Raw genomic sequence first — 15,613 nt, forward strand, 5'->3', positions numbered from 1 at the left:
CATCTTTGAACTCTCGTTAAAGATAGTAAATAGACATTCGAAGCGTTTTGTTACTGATATGATGCACTCTTCGTCATGTCAGTGAAAAGCCACACCATCCACCTCCATGTCTTCTTTAGAGAGGTTTTCCCGCACGTGTGAATCTAAAGAGGTCACCATTGTTCCTGATCTCATCCCCAATTTTAATTCTCAGTAGGGAACTAATCACTATCATAGGATCCTTTTGTACTTGTGTGCCTTTTGCTTTACAAAACGAGATGTAAACTGTGTGAGACCAGAGATTTCTTTGTCTTGTTCAGTAACGATGCTTCAGAGCCTAGACATGTGCCGGGCTGGTGGCAGCGGCAACAAGTAATGTAGTAATGAGAGGAAGGAAGCCTACACCTTCTTCCTGGATTTAAGGTGGGGCATGGATGTATATTTTTCTTTTTATTTAGTTATTTTTAAAGGATTTTTTTTATTTTTAGAGAGAGGAAGAGAGAGAGAAGAGAAGGAAAGAAACATCAGTGGTTGCCTCTGATGTGCCCCCTACTGGGGACCTGCCCCACAACCCAGGCATGTGCCTTGACTGGGAATTGAATTGGCAACCCTTTGGTTTGCAGGCTGTCACTCAATCCCCTGAGCCATGCCAGCAAGAGCTATATTTTTTCTTTAAAAAATATTTTATAGTGTTCTCTAAAAACTACTCAGATTTCGTCCTTTCATCCATCTATCTCTGTACCCACCCATATCTGCTTTTTTCTAGAGAGGATTTGATGTGACGACTTCTTTCTTTATGGTAGGTAGTAATGGAGGGGTCATCATTTCTCTCTCTCTTATTTTCTACATCTTCTCCCTCCCTCCCTCTCTGAAAAGACAGTGGTAAAAATATTCTTAATCATATTTCTCTCAAGCAAAAGTACTGGATGGGGGTCAGAAAGCATGGGGTATATTTTGAATTGTGCCATTAACTAATATTGTGGCCATAATAAAGACATTTACCTCCTCTGAGCTTTCCTTTTATCTAAAAATCACAGTTGGACTTTGATGCTGAACGACTTTTAAGAAATGTTTCAGGATGTTAACAAACCAGGTACAATTTTTTCCCCATGTACAGATCCCTAGCTATGCTGCTTTTTAGTGTTGCCATATTCTGTTAATAAGCACAGCTATTTAAGTACTTATCTCTGCTTCTACATTATATACTCTCTGAAGAAAAAGCATTTGTTCATCTTTCTTGTTTTCAGCCCAGTGAAATCTTTCCTGCCCCTGAGATATTTAATAAATGTATGATAGATGATGACAAGTAACATTAATATCTCTGTATTTTTAAAAATTAGACTTCTGCCTAGTTGGTGCTGTTTATTTGAACTCATTAGCTATGGCTCAGACATCTAGATTTGGAAAGAGAATCTTATCTGAACTTAATTATATCTTAAAATAATACTTAATGGGACCTTATTATATATCAGATATTATCCTAAGCCCTTTATGTAATTTATTTTATTTTTTTCTTTTTCCATCTTTAATATTTTTTTTATTTTTCAATTACAGTTGACCTACAATATTAGTTTCAGGTGTACAACATACTGATTAAACAGTTATGAAACTTACAAAGTGATCACCTGATAAATCTAGTACCCTCTGACACTATACATAGTTATTACAGTATTGTTGACTATATTCCCAGTACATGCCCATGACTATTCTGTAGCTACCAATTTGTACTTCTTTATTTTTTTACATGGCACCACTAGGTATTCATACTTTTTTTTTTAATTTATTTAATTATTTTTCAAGCACGGTTTTCTGTCTATTACTCCCATCCCATCCCACCTCCTGTGTTCCCCCCTCCCTCCCATTTCCACTCTTCTCAGTTGTTCTCCATGTATCCTTTATGTATTTTAATACATGTAATCTTAGCCTCAATCCCCCTAGAAGGCAGGTGCCATGTCTTGCTCACTTCCCTTTACTACTACAAAAACTAAGGAACATGGAGGTTAAATAACTTAAGGTCACAAAGCGAGTAAGTGTTAGAGCTGGATCTCAAATTCATATCAAAGGTTTTGTTTTATAAAATTATTTAATGCCACACAATTAGATTAATTCTTGTAAGTATATTTTCTAGGTATGTTAACTTTCTTTTCCCATTGCTATTATATAGAACAAATTTTTTCTTAAAGCATAATTAGAGACCTCATAAATCAGTTACCTCTAGACTTAATGTCTTTTGTTTCAAAAATGTTAAAACTTTAAACAGTATATTGTAGCTGATATATGCTTTCATTTGTGTCACTTGATAAATATTGAATGTTTTTTTATTTGTCAGTTATTCATTAGACTAAACGGTTGGTTTCTATGTAGATCACTGGACGTAAAAAGATGAATGAGATTATATCTCTGCTCTCAATAAACTCTCAAACTGGTAGATGTTGCAGGCTTATTGAAAAATATTTGCAACACAATTTTACATATGGTTGGTGGACAGATAATTAACTCATGTTTTAGAGGCAAGAGGGTAATCACGGAGGTCTTGGGAAAAATAAAAGCATAAACTTTTACGTTCTGACTTCCACTCTTGGAAGCCAGCTAATGTGCTCTGAGAAACTCTGCAGAACAATTTCACCTGGATAGGATGTATCTTTAGACACTGCTGGGTTCACAGCATCAAGGGAGGTCCCCATTCTGCCTCTTCGACCCCGACAAAGGTAGGTGACTGAGCTGGGGACAAGAATACGCAGGAGGGATCGGAAGCCCCTGAAGGGAGAGGCTGAAGATCCCTTATCAGGCTGGTCATACAGGGGTTCTATGGTGAGGTGATTGATACTCTGGCGGGGTGCAGAGGCAGTCTGGGTCCTGTCATAGCACATGGTTAGTAGCAGAATTTTAAGATGAAAGCGTGATCAATTTAGGCCTGCAGGATTCCCACAGTTTAACAAAGCAGTTAACTCACAAAGGTCACCAAGCATCCATGAAAGTAACTCACTGTGAAAATTAGCTGAAGCAGCAGATGTAAATCCCCAAAGAACTACAGATATTTGGATTGTCAGGTACAGAATACGACAGCAGTGATTTGACTCGAGGTGGTGAACACACAGTACAATATACAGATGATATATCAGAGTTGTATACCTGAAACCTATATAATTTTATTAACCAATATAACCCCCTAAATTTGATTTTTCTTAACAAGAGAGGTATACAAAATATTCAGAAAAACAAAGTACAAATCTTAAAGTTTAGCAAGATGCTTTCAGGAATAACTAAACAAAGAACCATTTGCAAAGAACCAAATGGAACTTTTAGGAAGAAACAGTACAATTGTTTAAATTTTAAAAGTGACTCATAGGCTCTGGCTGGTGTAGCTCAGTGGATTGAGCGCGGGCCTGGGAACCACACGATCATGGTTCGATTCCCAGTCAGGGCACATGCCTGGGTTGGAGGCCAGTTCCCAGTAGGGTACACACCAGAGGCAACCATACATTGATGTTTCTCTCCTTCTCTCCTTCCCTTCCCCTCTAAAGATAAATAAATAAAATCTTAAAAAATAATAATAAAAAAAATAAAAGTGACTCATAGGATGGGCTAAGTAGCAAGTTTTACCAAAATAAAGAGATAATTTATTGGCTGGCCTTGAATCTGAAGAAGTTACCCCCAGCAAGATACAAAGGCACACTAAGATGCTCGAGAAGAAAGATACTAGGCATGGACATGTGTCTCTCGTGTAGCACAACATATTGTAGATCTATAATAATTAAAATCATGTTATACCAACTTAATACATATGTTACCTCATATAAAGTAATGGATAATCTAAAAATTGAATTCAGGCATTTATGTAACTTGGAGACAGAAGTGGTTTTGAAGATCATGGATCAACTGGAAACTTGTGCACAAATAGACAGGAAGTGGGGGTTGCTGAAATATGTTCCTACTACATATCATATTCAGAAAACAATTACAGATGGATCCAGGATTAAATATGAAATGTACAGTTTTAAAACTATTAGAGAAAAATGAAAACATTGTAATTAAAGCTCAAATAATTAATTGATATATTTGACTTCATTAAATTTAAGAACTGTTAGTCATCAAAATACCACCATTAAAATGAAAGGAAAGCCACCAAGTAGAAGGTATTTACAACATGTATAACTGACAAAGGATTATCACCACATGTAAAATATTTCTATAAATCAATAAGAAAAACATGAAGATCAAATAGGAAAAAAAGGGGGTCAAAATTGTGCTCCCAGCATTTTTAGAGAAGAAACTAGTATAAGTGTTTAAATAAGTATCTCAAAAGATAATTCCAGTAACCAAACGCATATTAGGCATATTTTCTACCACAAATTGACAAAAATGTAATAATCTGATAATACAAACTGCTAAAATGTAATTTAAATGGAGTTTACATACGGTGCCAGTGGGTGTATAGATTGGTAGCAATTTAACATTATCCTGTGAAGTTGACTATTTGCAATCACATAATAGTTGCAGTCAAAATCCAATGGAAAGGACTCATGGAGCCACGGTTTGCCAAGACTGAAATAGATCAAAGAGTAGTTGAGTGTTTGGGGGGATGGCTGATGCACTCAGATAATTAGGGTATGTGATGCCCTAAGAAAATCATCGGTAGATGAGATGGAGAAGGGAGGTTAGAGCCTAGTTTTGAAAAGCCTTGTATGTCATACCAAAAACTTTTGCTTTTACTTTTGAATGGAAAGCAGTTAAGGAAGTCATTTAATCACATTGGCATTTTAGGAAACTCCTTCTGGTGGCAATAGAGGAGATAAATCCGCGGAGGCCTATGTGGGGAACAGAGAGTCTTGGTGAAACAGCAGGTTGACTTAAGAAGATGGAATGAGAATTAAGGACAGATTTCAGACATAACTTTTCAGATAGACTCGACTGTGTTTAAGAAGTAAGAGAACACACTAAGGCTCTGTTTTGCTCAATTGAATAAATCTAAATGAAAAGTTCAATGAAAAATGCACATGTAAAATAAAATATTTGCCTTTCACTAAGTTACTGTGTAGCAAAAAAAATAATATTTCACAAGTTTTTAACTTTTAGGTAAACTCCTGAAATGTGGTAGTTATGTTACTGCCTTTTTATCATTTCTTTCAGGATCATATGTAAGTTTTGAGCTGTGGTTCTAAAACCAAAACAAATTGAGAAAATCTAAGACCACAAGGAGATGCCATAAGCCATATGAAATTAATTTGAAATATTCACAATATAAATCTATATTTCTGTTTCATAGTGGGTTAAAATTTGTATACAGGTCTGCATTATTGTTTTCTACATCATGATTTTTCAGGTAATGTTCACATTTTTATTAAAAAAGGCTAAGCTATGTTCTAGTTACTATTGAAATATGTAACATACAGCTGTTAATATTTTCACTAATACAAGACTCTAGAAGACCCTGCTTTTTATTGTCAACAGTGTAAGACTGGAGAAGTTTCATGAGATCACATGACATAATAAAGCAGAACGACTTCAGAGGATCACTGAGTTAAATGATACCTGCTTCAAGATGACTGTAGGGCTCCCGTGTCCAGTGAGGCAGAGCCCTTAATAACATGTACTTTACAAAACTCTCATCATAATTTATTCAATAGACTGCTGATATTTTTCTGAAAAACTTTTTTCAGTAACATCAGAGCCCCTGTCCATAATTTTACTTTTTATGTGATGGACCCAAGTAGCTAACACCCAGACCATCTCCACCAGGGACAGCAGTGTCTACCACTACTTCTGGTGCCGGTGTTTGCCAGTTCATGAAAACTTTTCCCATCATTATGTCTTTTAGTATTCTTGAAAGCTATATGATATAGGCACTGATATTATTTTTATTTTTTAGATGAGAAATTAATGATTGGGGAGTGAATGTAAACAATTTTTCAGAATTCATTATAACTGAGAAGGGAAGAAAGCATTAGCGAAATACCTAGATCCACAGTCCCCAACCTTTTTGGCACCAGGGATCAGTTTCATGGAAAACTAGTTTTCCAAGATGGGTGGGATGGGGTGGAAGATGGCTTTACAGCTTGCCAGCAAATGCAGCTTACGTGCCACTTGCCCCACTCACTAATAGGGTTCTGATATGAGTCTGCAGGCAATTGATGATGGTCTCTGTGCGGTCAGACCTCTCAGCTAATGATAAACCCGTATTTGTAGCCACTCCCCAGTGCCAGCATCCCCACCTCAGCTCCACCTCAGGTCAGCAGGCATTGGATTCTCACAAGGAACGCACAACCTAGACCCCTCACACGCTTAGTTCACGGTAGGGTTAATGCTCCTATGAGAATCTAGTGCTGTGGCTGATCTGGGGGAAGCAGAGCTCAGGGGGTAATGTGAGTGATGGGGTGTGGCTGTAAATACAGATGAAACTTTGCTTGCTCACCTATCACTCCCCTCCTGCTGTGCAGTCCAGTTCCTCACGGGCCATGGATTGATAGTGGTCCATGGCCCTAAGGCTGGGGACCTCTGACCTAGAGGATTTGCAGAATTTACAGGTCAATGGTATCTCAAAAGCATCTCAATGGTATTCTGTGAGATCACTCAATATATTATACTTAGAGGCTTCTATCACTAATATCCTTCATAAAAATGGAAGAATGTTTTTATATGATTACAGCTATTAAATAATTTGACTTTGTAAGTAAATTTCGAGGAATTTGTGTAGGGTTTTTTTTAACCTAATTTTAGGTAAATTACTTTTAAGTAATGGGGAGGCAGAACACAATTTATAAAGTTGCTTTAGCTATTTTTGCAAAAATAAAAATCATCTCTCAAAGTTGCACAATAAAAATGAAATACTGCATTAGTTTTTCCCACTGTCCAATGAATTATGCTGCTCTTGGCTTCAGAACACCAGGGACTCTGAATATTCTCTGACAGATAAAAAGCTAAAGATTTATGACAAAGGAAATTATTTCTGAAAAAGGTGCTCCACATTGCCTTTGCCTGTGAGTTCAAATTATAAACGGGACTCAGGGGCGCAGTCACTGTAATAGCTCTGTGCTCTTTTTTTTAAAAAAAGAAAACAGAACATGTTCACTTAGGAACTACTGCTTGTGTTTCTGTTAATGAATTTTCTAAGCTTGAATGATTTTAGATAGGATATTTATATTCCTTAGTTCTATTAGGCTAAGAACTTAGAAAAATATGTTTGATTAAAGAATCTAAAGGGATACATTTATGCAGACATTTAATAAAAGTGCTCTTAGTACCCCCAGTAGTAGAAATAATAATAATACATTTTACAGCTAAAGATTTGAGGAGGACTCACAATCAAGGGGAAACAGCCACCCAATCATATATTCCTAGGGAAGACCTGCGCTAGCTTTCTGTATTCAAGTTTAGTAATGATGCTGGGGCATCGATGAAAAACTCTTTGCACGAGAGTTAAAATTATGACACACAAGTACCCTTGCTCAACCCACATGAATGAACTTGATGGTTTAAATTTCATTTTTCATATTTATTTTATTGTATTTTTTCCATTACACTTTACCCCCCTGTCCCCCCCCACCACTACCACGATCACCACACCATTGTGCTTCTCCATTTGTCCTTCTATTTCCTTTTTTAACCATTGGGTAAATATTTATAGAAATCCAATGTTTAACAAAGACACATAGACTGTGACCTTAAAGTAATAACAGTTTTGCATAATAGATTATGAGTCTTACACCCTGAATACAACTTCAAGGTTATCAGTACCTTTGGTCAGAAATTTACTCTTAGATATGGCTTTTTATTCCTGGAAATATTTTTGTATTAATTCATTAGCAAATTTATATTATTTAATAAAACTTAAAAATGTTAAAGCTCTGAATTTGAAATTGTTTACCCATCACCTTCATGTCTATCTGGTTATTTAATTATTGGACCCAGCTAGTATTAAGGCTGGCTGTTCATACTTTATGGTGGTAGTTTGTTTGCACCTGAATGCTTCTTGCTTCTGATGCAGCTTAGCAGTTCTGAGCATTATGAAAACATGCTACTTATGTAACAATATCTCTAAAAATTTATCCCATTATAGAATATTTTCTTGAACTACAATGTTAGGTTAAATATCCATTTACCTCATTGAACAAGAATTGTTTTTTTTTTTAGTCTAATCTTACTTTTATTTTTTTGTTTCTTTTTTAAATATATTTTACTTATTATACCATTACAGTTGTTCTATTCCCCGCTTCATTTCCTTCCACCTTGCACACCCCTTCCCCTACCATTCCCCCCCTTTAGTTTATGACCACATGTCTCAAGTTCTTTAGATTCTATATTTCCCCACTATTCTTGCCCCCCCATCTATTTTACACTTGTCTATGCTATTTTCTGTACCTTCTCCCCCCTTCTCCTCCTCCCACTCCCCTCTTGCTAACACTCCATGTGTTCTTCATTTCTGTGGTTCCACTACTGATCTAGCTGTCCTCTTGGTTTGCTTTTGTTTTAGGTGTGGTTGTTAATAACTGTGAGTTTGCTGTCCTTTCCCTGTTCATATTTTTCATCTTCTTTTTCTTATATAAGTCCCTTTAGCATTTCATATAATAAGGGCTTGGTGATGATGAACTCCTTGAATTTGATCTTATCTGAGAAGCACTTTATCTGTCCTTCCATTCTAAATGAAAACTGCTGGATAAAGCAATCTTGGTTGTAGGTCTTTGGATTTCATGACTTGGAATACTTCTTTCCTGCCCCTTCTTGCCTGTAAGGTCTCTTTTGAGAAATCAGCTGACAGTCTGATGAGAGCTCCTTTGTAGGTGACTGCCCATTTATCTCTTGCTGCTTCTAGGATTCTCTCCTTCATTTTAATCTTGGCTAGTGTAATTATGATGTGCCTTGGTGTGTTCCTTCTTGGGTCCAACTTCTTTGGGACTCTCTGAGCTTCCTGGATTTCCTGGAAGTCTATTTCCTTTGCCAGACTGGGGAAGTTCTCCTTTATTATTTGTTCAAATCAGTTTTCCACTCATGGCTGTTTCTTTTCCCCTTCTGGTACCCCTATAATTCGGATGTTGGAACGTTTAAAGATGTCCTGGAGGTTCCTAAGCCTCTCCTCATTTTTTTGAATTCTTGTTTCTTCATTCTTTTCCGGTTGGATGTTTCGTTCTTCCTTCTGGTCCACTCCATTGATCTGAATCACAGTTTCCTTTCCATCACTATTGGTTTCCTGTGCATTTCTCTTCATTTCAATTAGTTTAGCCTCATATGTTCCTCTAATTTGTGACTATAATCAACCAGTTCTGTGAGCATCCTGATCACCAGTGTTTTGAACTATGCATCTGAGAGGTTTGCTTTTTCTTTTTCGCTTAGAGTTATCAGCTCTGGGGCTTTGAGTTCTTCTTGAGCCATATTTTGGACTGTTTGTGCCTGTTACCTGTGAGGAGCAGAGCCCTAGGTGTTCACCAGGGTGGGGCAACTCAGTCGCTGGGTTGTGACACTGTATGTGGGGGTGAGGTCAAAGGAAAGCAATGGCAGCCGCTGCCGCAGTAGCTGCCACCATCGCCCTGGGGGCCTGTGTGTTTCGTCCCGCATGGTTCATCCCACTGCGTCTAATTGCATGGCTGACCATGGATATGCGACTGTGGTCAGCCCTCCGCCTCTGGGTATCTGCTCGCGAATGTGTGACCGAGCTCAGCCTGCCCCGCACCCTCACTGGGTCCGAGCTTCTACCCCAGCAGCCTGCGCACCTGGGTGGGGGGATCTTTCCTGCTGGATCCTGCTCCGCTGCTGGCTCCACCCCTCTTACCGGTCCCTGTTGAATGGTTCGTTGTTGTCGGCGGACTTCCATATAGTTCAGTTTTCTGTTCTTTGGCTGTGTCTTTGTTTACTAAACCTTTGTTGTATCCAAACTTGGTTGTAAGGGAAAAGGCACAGTGTTTCTACCTACACTTCCATCTTGGCGGAAGTCCAAGAATTGGTCTTTTAAAGAGTTTCAGAAGGGATTACTCTCTGAAAGCTAAGTGTGACATAGAACTTGATGAGGATAAGCTTTAATTAGTGAATAAGGAAGATTTGTTGCCCGGACTTTAGTTTTGTTTTTTTGTTTTTCTAGAGATTTCTATATCAAACATCCTGTCTCTCTATTTGAAGTGGTACCTGTGTCAAACATATTTATTTTGAGAATTACAAGCAATGTTCTTTTTAGCTTCATATGCAACTTTAAAATCTATTTCCTGTCTTTATTATGTGTGTATATATTTTTAAAAATTTTATTGAGTTCATTGGTGTGACATTGGTTATTAAAATTATATCAGTTTCAGATGTACAGTTCCATAATACATCATCTATATATTTCTAAAGTTTCTTTGGGGAAAGGAGATCTCCAATGTATTTAACACATGTTTTGATGAATTGAACCATAATGTGGAATTAGAAATGTGGTAAACAGTGAACTACCTCTATTCATAATTAATGAGACTGGAAATTCCCTGAAGCCTGCATATGTGGAAAGTATGAAATTGGACAGGAAAAACCCCTTTCTTACTAAAAAAAAAAAAAAAAAAAAGCTGAAGGCTTGATTTTTCTCTTTGAGAATAATAGTTACCAAATAGTGTTCCATGTGGAAGCTTTATTTTATCCAGTTGAAATAAGATAAATTAAGACAGTTATAATGAATTGATTTGCAAAGTTAACCATTCTCTGTAACCCTGTCTCAGAACCATGTTTCATACTGGTTTAGCTTTAAAATATCATTCGATGAAATAATGTTGTTAAGTCCTTTTCACTGTTGCATTAGTCCTTTTCACTGTGCTACCTGGAAAAATTAAATCCTTCTGTCAATCCCCTTTTAAGTGAAACCAGTTGGTTAGAAAACTGGAGCAGGTATTTAGATGTGCAGAACTGGGGGTTAAAATGGAGGGAGGGGTGGGGTAAAGAAGCCAAGAGAGAGAATATAAAGAGAAAAGGGTTGGAATGTAGAAAAATAAATTATTTTAAAGGTGGAATTAGCAAAGTATTCATTGGAAAGATAGGAGGTTAGATTTAGGGATGTACTGGTACTCAGCTACCATTCCTTGACTCTGCAAATGGGGCTTTAAGGTGGTTTTCCAAATACGCCAATTCCTAAGAGTCACCTGTATACTTGTCACACACATTCTTAGCAGGAGAGGCTGTGGATCTGGAAATGTTGAGAACTGCCCCTTGAGAAGATAGAAGATATGTTGGATTTTGTCTCTGTTTTTGAGCAATGTATATCTCTCTTCATCTCTCTAAGCTTCGATATTTTATGTACAATATAGGTAGTAATACTTTCCTTGCTAATTTTTAAAAGGAAAATGTCTTCAGAGAGCTTGTAAATTGATTAAAGATTATAATTACCAGTATGTGTGTGTATGGGGGATGGTGGTAACTTCAAGAAAGAAAGGAAGTGAACATATATAAAAAATCTTTGTTAAGATTTTATCTTCTCAAAGTTCCATTTTCTAAGTTTGCTGTATGGGTTTTATTTATTACGAGAATGTGAAATATTTCTTGATATATCTGTTTTACTTTTCTTATTCTTTCTGTTCTCCAAACCAATTATTCAAGTTTATCAAATTATAAACTCTCACTTTCAGCAGTTTGATTAGACATTTATTTAACTTAACCACTTGTGTGCCAGGCAAGTGCCACTCACAGAACCTTAAAGGGGCCAACCACAGCACCCTAAGCTGGAGTGGAGATGAGTTTGCTGAACGAAACAATAGACAAATGAATCTTTAAATCTGACCCCATCTCTTTCCCATGTACTGACTGCGAAAAATCTTGTGTTCTCATTTGTAAAGACATTTGGAGAAAAATCGTTCAGTGTTCTCTTTGGTAGTTATGTCTAGAGTTTTGTTTCATTCTTTGTGTTAATCCCTATTCAGAAAGCTTTTCCCTTAACTTGACCTTATGTCTCCCATGTTGTAGTTTAAGATGCTTCTGCATTTATACTTGCAGGCTATTTTTATTCAAATAAACATGCTGCCTTTTGTAATGGTTCGCAATTTCCTTTCTGTGATAATTAGCTGCTTTTAGTAAACTTTTTTTGTGGTTCATTTAGCTGCAGCAACAGAAGAACCCGAAGTGATTCCAGACCCAGCAAAGCAGACAGACAGAGTGGTGAAAATAGCAGGAATTAGTGCTGGGATTTTGGTGTTCATCCTCCTCCTCCTAGTTGTCATATTAATTGTAAAAAAGAGGTAAGGCCTAATTTTTTTCTGTTTCACTCACTCACTTATCTAACTAGATGTCAGCCACTTTTTTGTTTCTTTAAGCTCTTTTAAATGCAAGAATTGAATGTAGAAGAATTGCATTTTTTAACCATGTTGTTCGCATCTGAGCCTATTTCTCATTCTTCTCAAATAAATTTTTATTGGTTATTTGCAGTTTAATTTCAGATATAAATATCTGTTTTTGTCACATTAACCTTGGGTTTAGTATATGAATTTAAATTTCTCAAATGCAAAGATACTTGAGATATCAGTTTATCTTGAATATCAAGTGTTGTTTATTCAGAATGACGATATAAGAATTTATCATACTATTTGGGTTATGGGGTATGAATTATTTTGTACTGTACTTTTCTAAATACTGGCTATAAATAAGATATGATAAGAATGTAAACATTATTTTGTGAAGTTGTACATTAAATATTCACTGAGTATTTTAGCATTTTAATATGAAAAGTCATTTTTTAAAAGTTGAGCATTAGTCTTTTCTACTATATCAACTATTAGAGTCATCTTCCAGAATTCTATGCAGATATTAAGACCCACTAGAATTTCAAATGAATTTTAACTTGGAGGTTAAGTTATATTCCTTCTAAAGCATTTAAAAAGTATGCAGTTTTTATAATTTGAACTTTGTTTTATTCTATACTGTGTCATTGTCTGTCAGACATTGTCTTAGAAACTAATACAACTCTCTCATCCTTCCAATTACATGCTTTAGATAATACTACAAATGGGAAGGACTTCTTAAAAAACATCTTTCATGCGAACTTCATCCCAAAATAGTTTTGTGTATAGAAGTGTTTGTAATTTATGAATTATATTGAATAATATAATAAATGCTATGAATTATATTGAATCATATAATATACTATTGTGATTATTTTATACTCCAAATAAATCATTAACAATATAGATATGATTCATACTACATGTTTAATGATTCCATCAGAGTTTATTTTAATATATTGCCTCTTTACAATTATTTCCTGGAGATATATATGTTGGAGAAGACACATCTGCATTAGAAACATTAGGTATGCATTATAGTATTTTGTGTTAAATTAGCTACATACGTGCTTTTCCCAATAGTGCTTTCTCTTTTCGCTCTTGTCTACCTCTGTGGTTGGAAAATACATCCTATTTGAGAAAGGAAGATTTAAGTATTTGGTAATACAAATTTGCCAGTCAAGATCAGTAAAAGTATTCAATATAACCTCCAGATCTTCTCTCTCTTTATCCTATAAATTTATACTTGGAGGGTTAACTACACCAAACAGTTAAGAGAGTTAATTCAACTTTGCTTCACAATTAAAATCAGTTCAGTCAGATCAGATTGGACATAGCCTCTGATTATGTTCTCATTTAGTTAAAATTGGGTTAAATGATCAGTTTTATTATGTACTTGAAAACATTTATTTGTTATTGGAGCCTTCCTTATCCATGGCTTTCCGTTTTAAAAATAACCAAAAAAATGAAAAAATAAGTCTCAAGAACACCTAAACAATCTGTAAGCATGATTGGGGTGGGGATACGCACTGACAACTTCTATAATTGCATAATGTAAGAAATTCTTTTCTGGTTCATATTTTAAGTGGTTGGATAAATGAGCCTCAATTAAAATGTTGAATATTGGAGTTTTCAGTTATGCTTTAACTGATTGCCTTTTGGTAGAGAGTATGCTAGGGCTTTTGTTTCTCTTCCTCATCCCCTCCATGACTAGGAAAAGTTGCAATTTTTAGATAAAGTTACATTTTTAGATATATTCCATTATAATATATAACTAAATTACTTGAATCCCTTATGTATCTAAGCAACTTTTTAATGCCTTTTACTCATAAGTTGTGTGCCGTACATTTATCCTGTATGATTTAATCACAACTATGTTTATTATTATACACAAAATCATAGATTACATAACAATATTGAATAGCATCAAATTTAGGGAAGCAATTTCAGTATATAACACACTTAGCCTTTTAATACACAAATATATTATAAAATAATAGAAAGGCAAAATATTTTAGTCTTTTATTATCTTTATTTTTATGAGAAATTATTATATTTCTCAAGATTTTATCCCTCACTGGGAATATTGATATACACAGGTATATTTCTCATGTTGAAAAACATTCTGTGCATTTTTGGTTGTCATGTAAAGAAATGGTTTGGAATTCAATTTAGTAAAATTCTACAGCTGAGGGTATATATAAAGTAAGTTTTTAGGCTAAGAAAAGGGATATTGCATCTTTCAAAACGCAAATGCCATTTTTTAATTTAATTGCTTTTTAATTATTTCCAAATGTATACCATTATTTCATTGGTTATGTATTATATTTTAAATGCGCAGCATGAATAATTTATTAATTCCAAACATAAATTTGAAATTATGTTTCAGTACAGTAAATGTTTGTGTATGATATGGTCACATACATCTACTGTAGACATATTGCGTGTGTATATAGTGTGTGGTGCATATGTATATTCACATAATATATGTATGTACCTGTGTACCATTAAAATATAATGACTTGTTTATAAAAAACTCTAGGTGTCATTCTGTATATATTCTATATTAACCTAGTAGGTCTTCATGTTTTATATCTGAAGAAAAATAATCAATTTAGTGTACAAGTTCTATACACAGCTGTTCCATCTGTCATGGCATTTAGATGGTGGTGGATGATATGCCTAACTGCATGTCAAAGATACACAATCCACTTACTTTTTCTTTTTTTTTTCTTTTTTGCCTATAAAAGAAATGTCCGCATGTTATTTTTTCCCAAATTACGTATTTTAAATTTATTTTTCTATTGCATATCCGTCTAATTGCATGGCAAAAGGTATCTAACCAATGCATGAGCAAATTGAAATGCAAACTCAAAAAACAACATTAATTTTAATTTATTTCATCTTAATTTTAACGCACATTTTTCTGCTTTATTGGATGTGACGGAGTCACGCTTTTCATTCACCATTGCTTCTCTTTTTCCACTGTCTGTGATTTGCTTGCCAGAAGGAGCTACTATTCTTACTCCTACTACCTGTAAGTAGAAAATGGGTGATATACGACTTTACATGTGTTAAAGATGCAGTATCCCTTTTCAAAAACAAAACAAAACAAAAACGAAACAAGAAAAACCAACAGTGTTTGCGATTTTAGTGACATTTCAAAACGTGTTTTTTTTCCCCCTGGACTCATATTATAAAGTTTACCTATGATATGATTTGTTAATCTTTTTAAAAAGGGATATTGTATTTATGTATATTCAGCTTCTTCTAATTTTAATTTTCAATTTTCCATAGGTAGCTTTAGGCTACAACCCAAAACATCATTTATTTACTTGAGTCAAACCTGTAACTTATCAATATGATACCTCACTCGTGTGGTAGGGATAGAGGTTGTAACTCACTAATCCCTATCT

At 35.2% G+C, this 15,613-nt stretch overlaps 1 protein-coding gene across 3 annotated transcripts in view; it reads left to right on the top strand.

The window, feature by feature from the left end:
• Nucleotides 1-15,613, top strand: part of PTPRK (protein tyrosine phosphatase receptor type K) — a 498,662-nt gene that overhangs the window by 445,759 nt on the left and 37,290 nt on the right. For 2 of the 3 annotated variants that reach the window (XM_037045782.1, XM_037045783.1), the window contains exons 14-15: nt 12,020-12,158; nt 15,205-15,234. In XM_037045782.1, the coding sequence (XP_036901677.1) occupies nt 12,020-12,158; nt 15,205-15,234 (169 nt within the window). The remainder of the gene's footprint in view (nt 1-12,019; nt 12,159-15,204; nt 15,235-15,613) is intronic. The other variant, XM_037045781.1, reaches the window with a different exon arrangement.

The sequence above is a fragment of the Sturnira hondurensis genome, unplaced genomic scaffold (assembly GCF_014824575.4).
Source record: "Sturnira hondurensis isolate 20B ecotype Veracruz unplaced genomic scaffold, ASM1482457v3 Scaffold0004474, whole genome shotgun sequence".
Classification (NCBI taxonomy): domain Eukaryota; kingdom Metazoa; phylum Chordata; class Mammalia; order Chiroptera; family Phyllostomidae; genus Sturnira; species Sturnira hondurensis.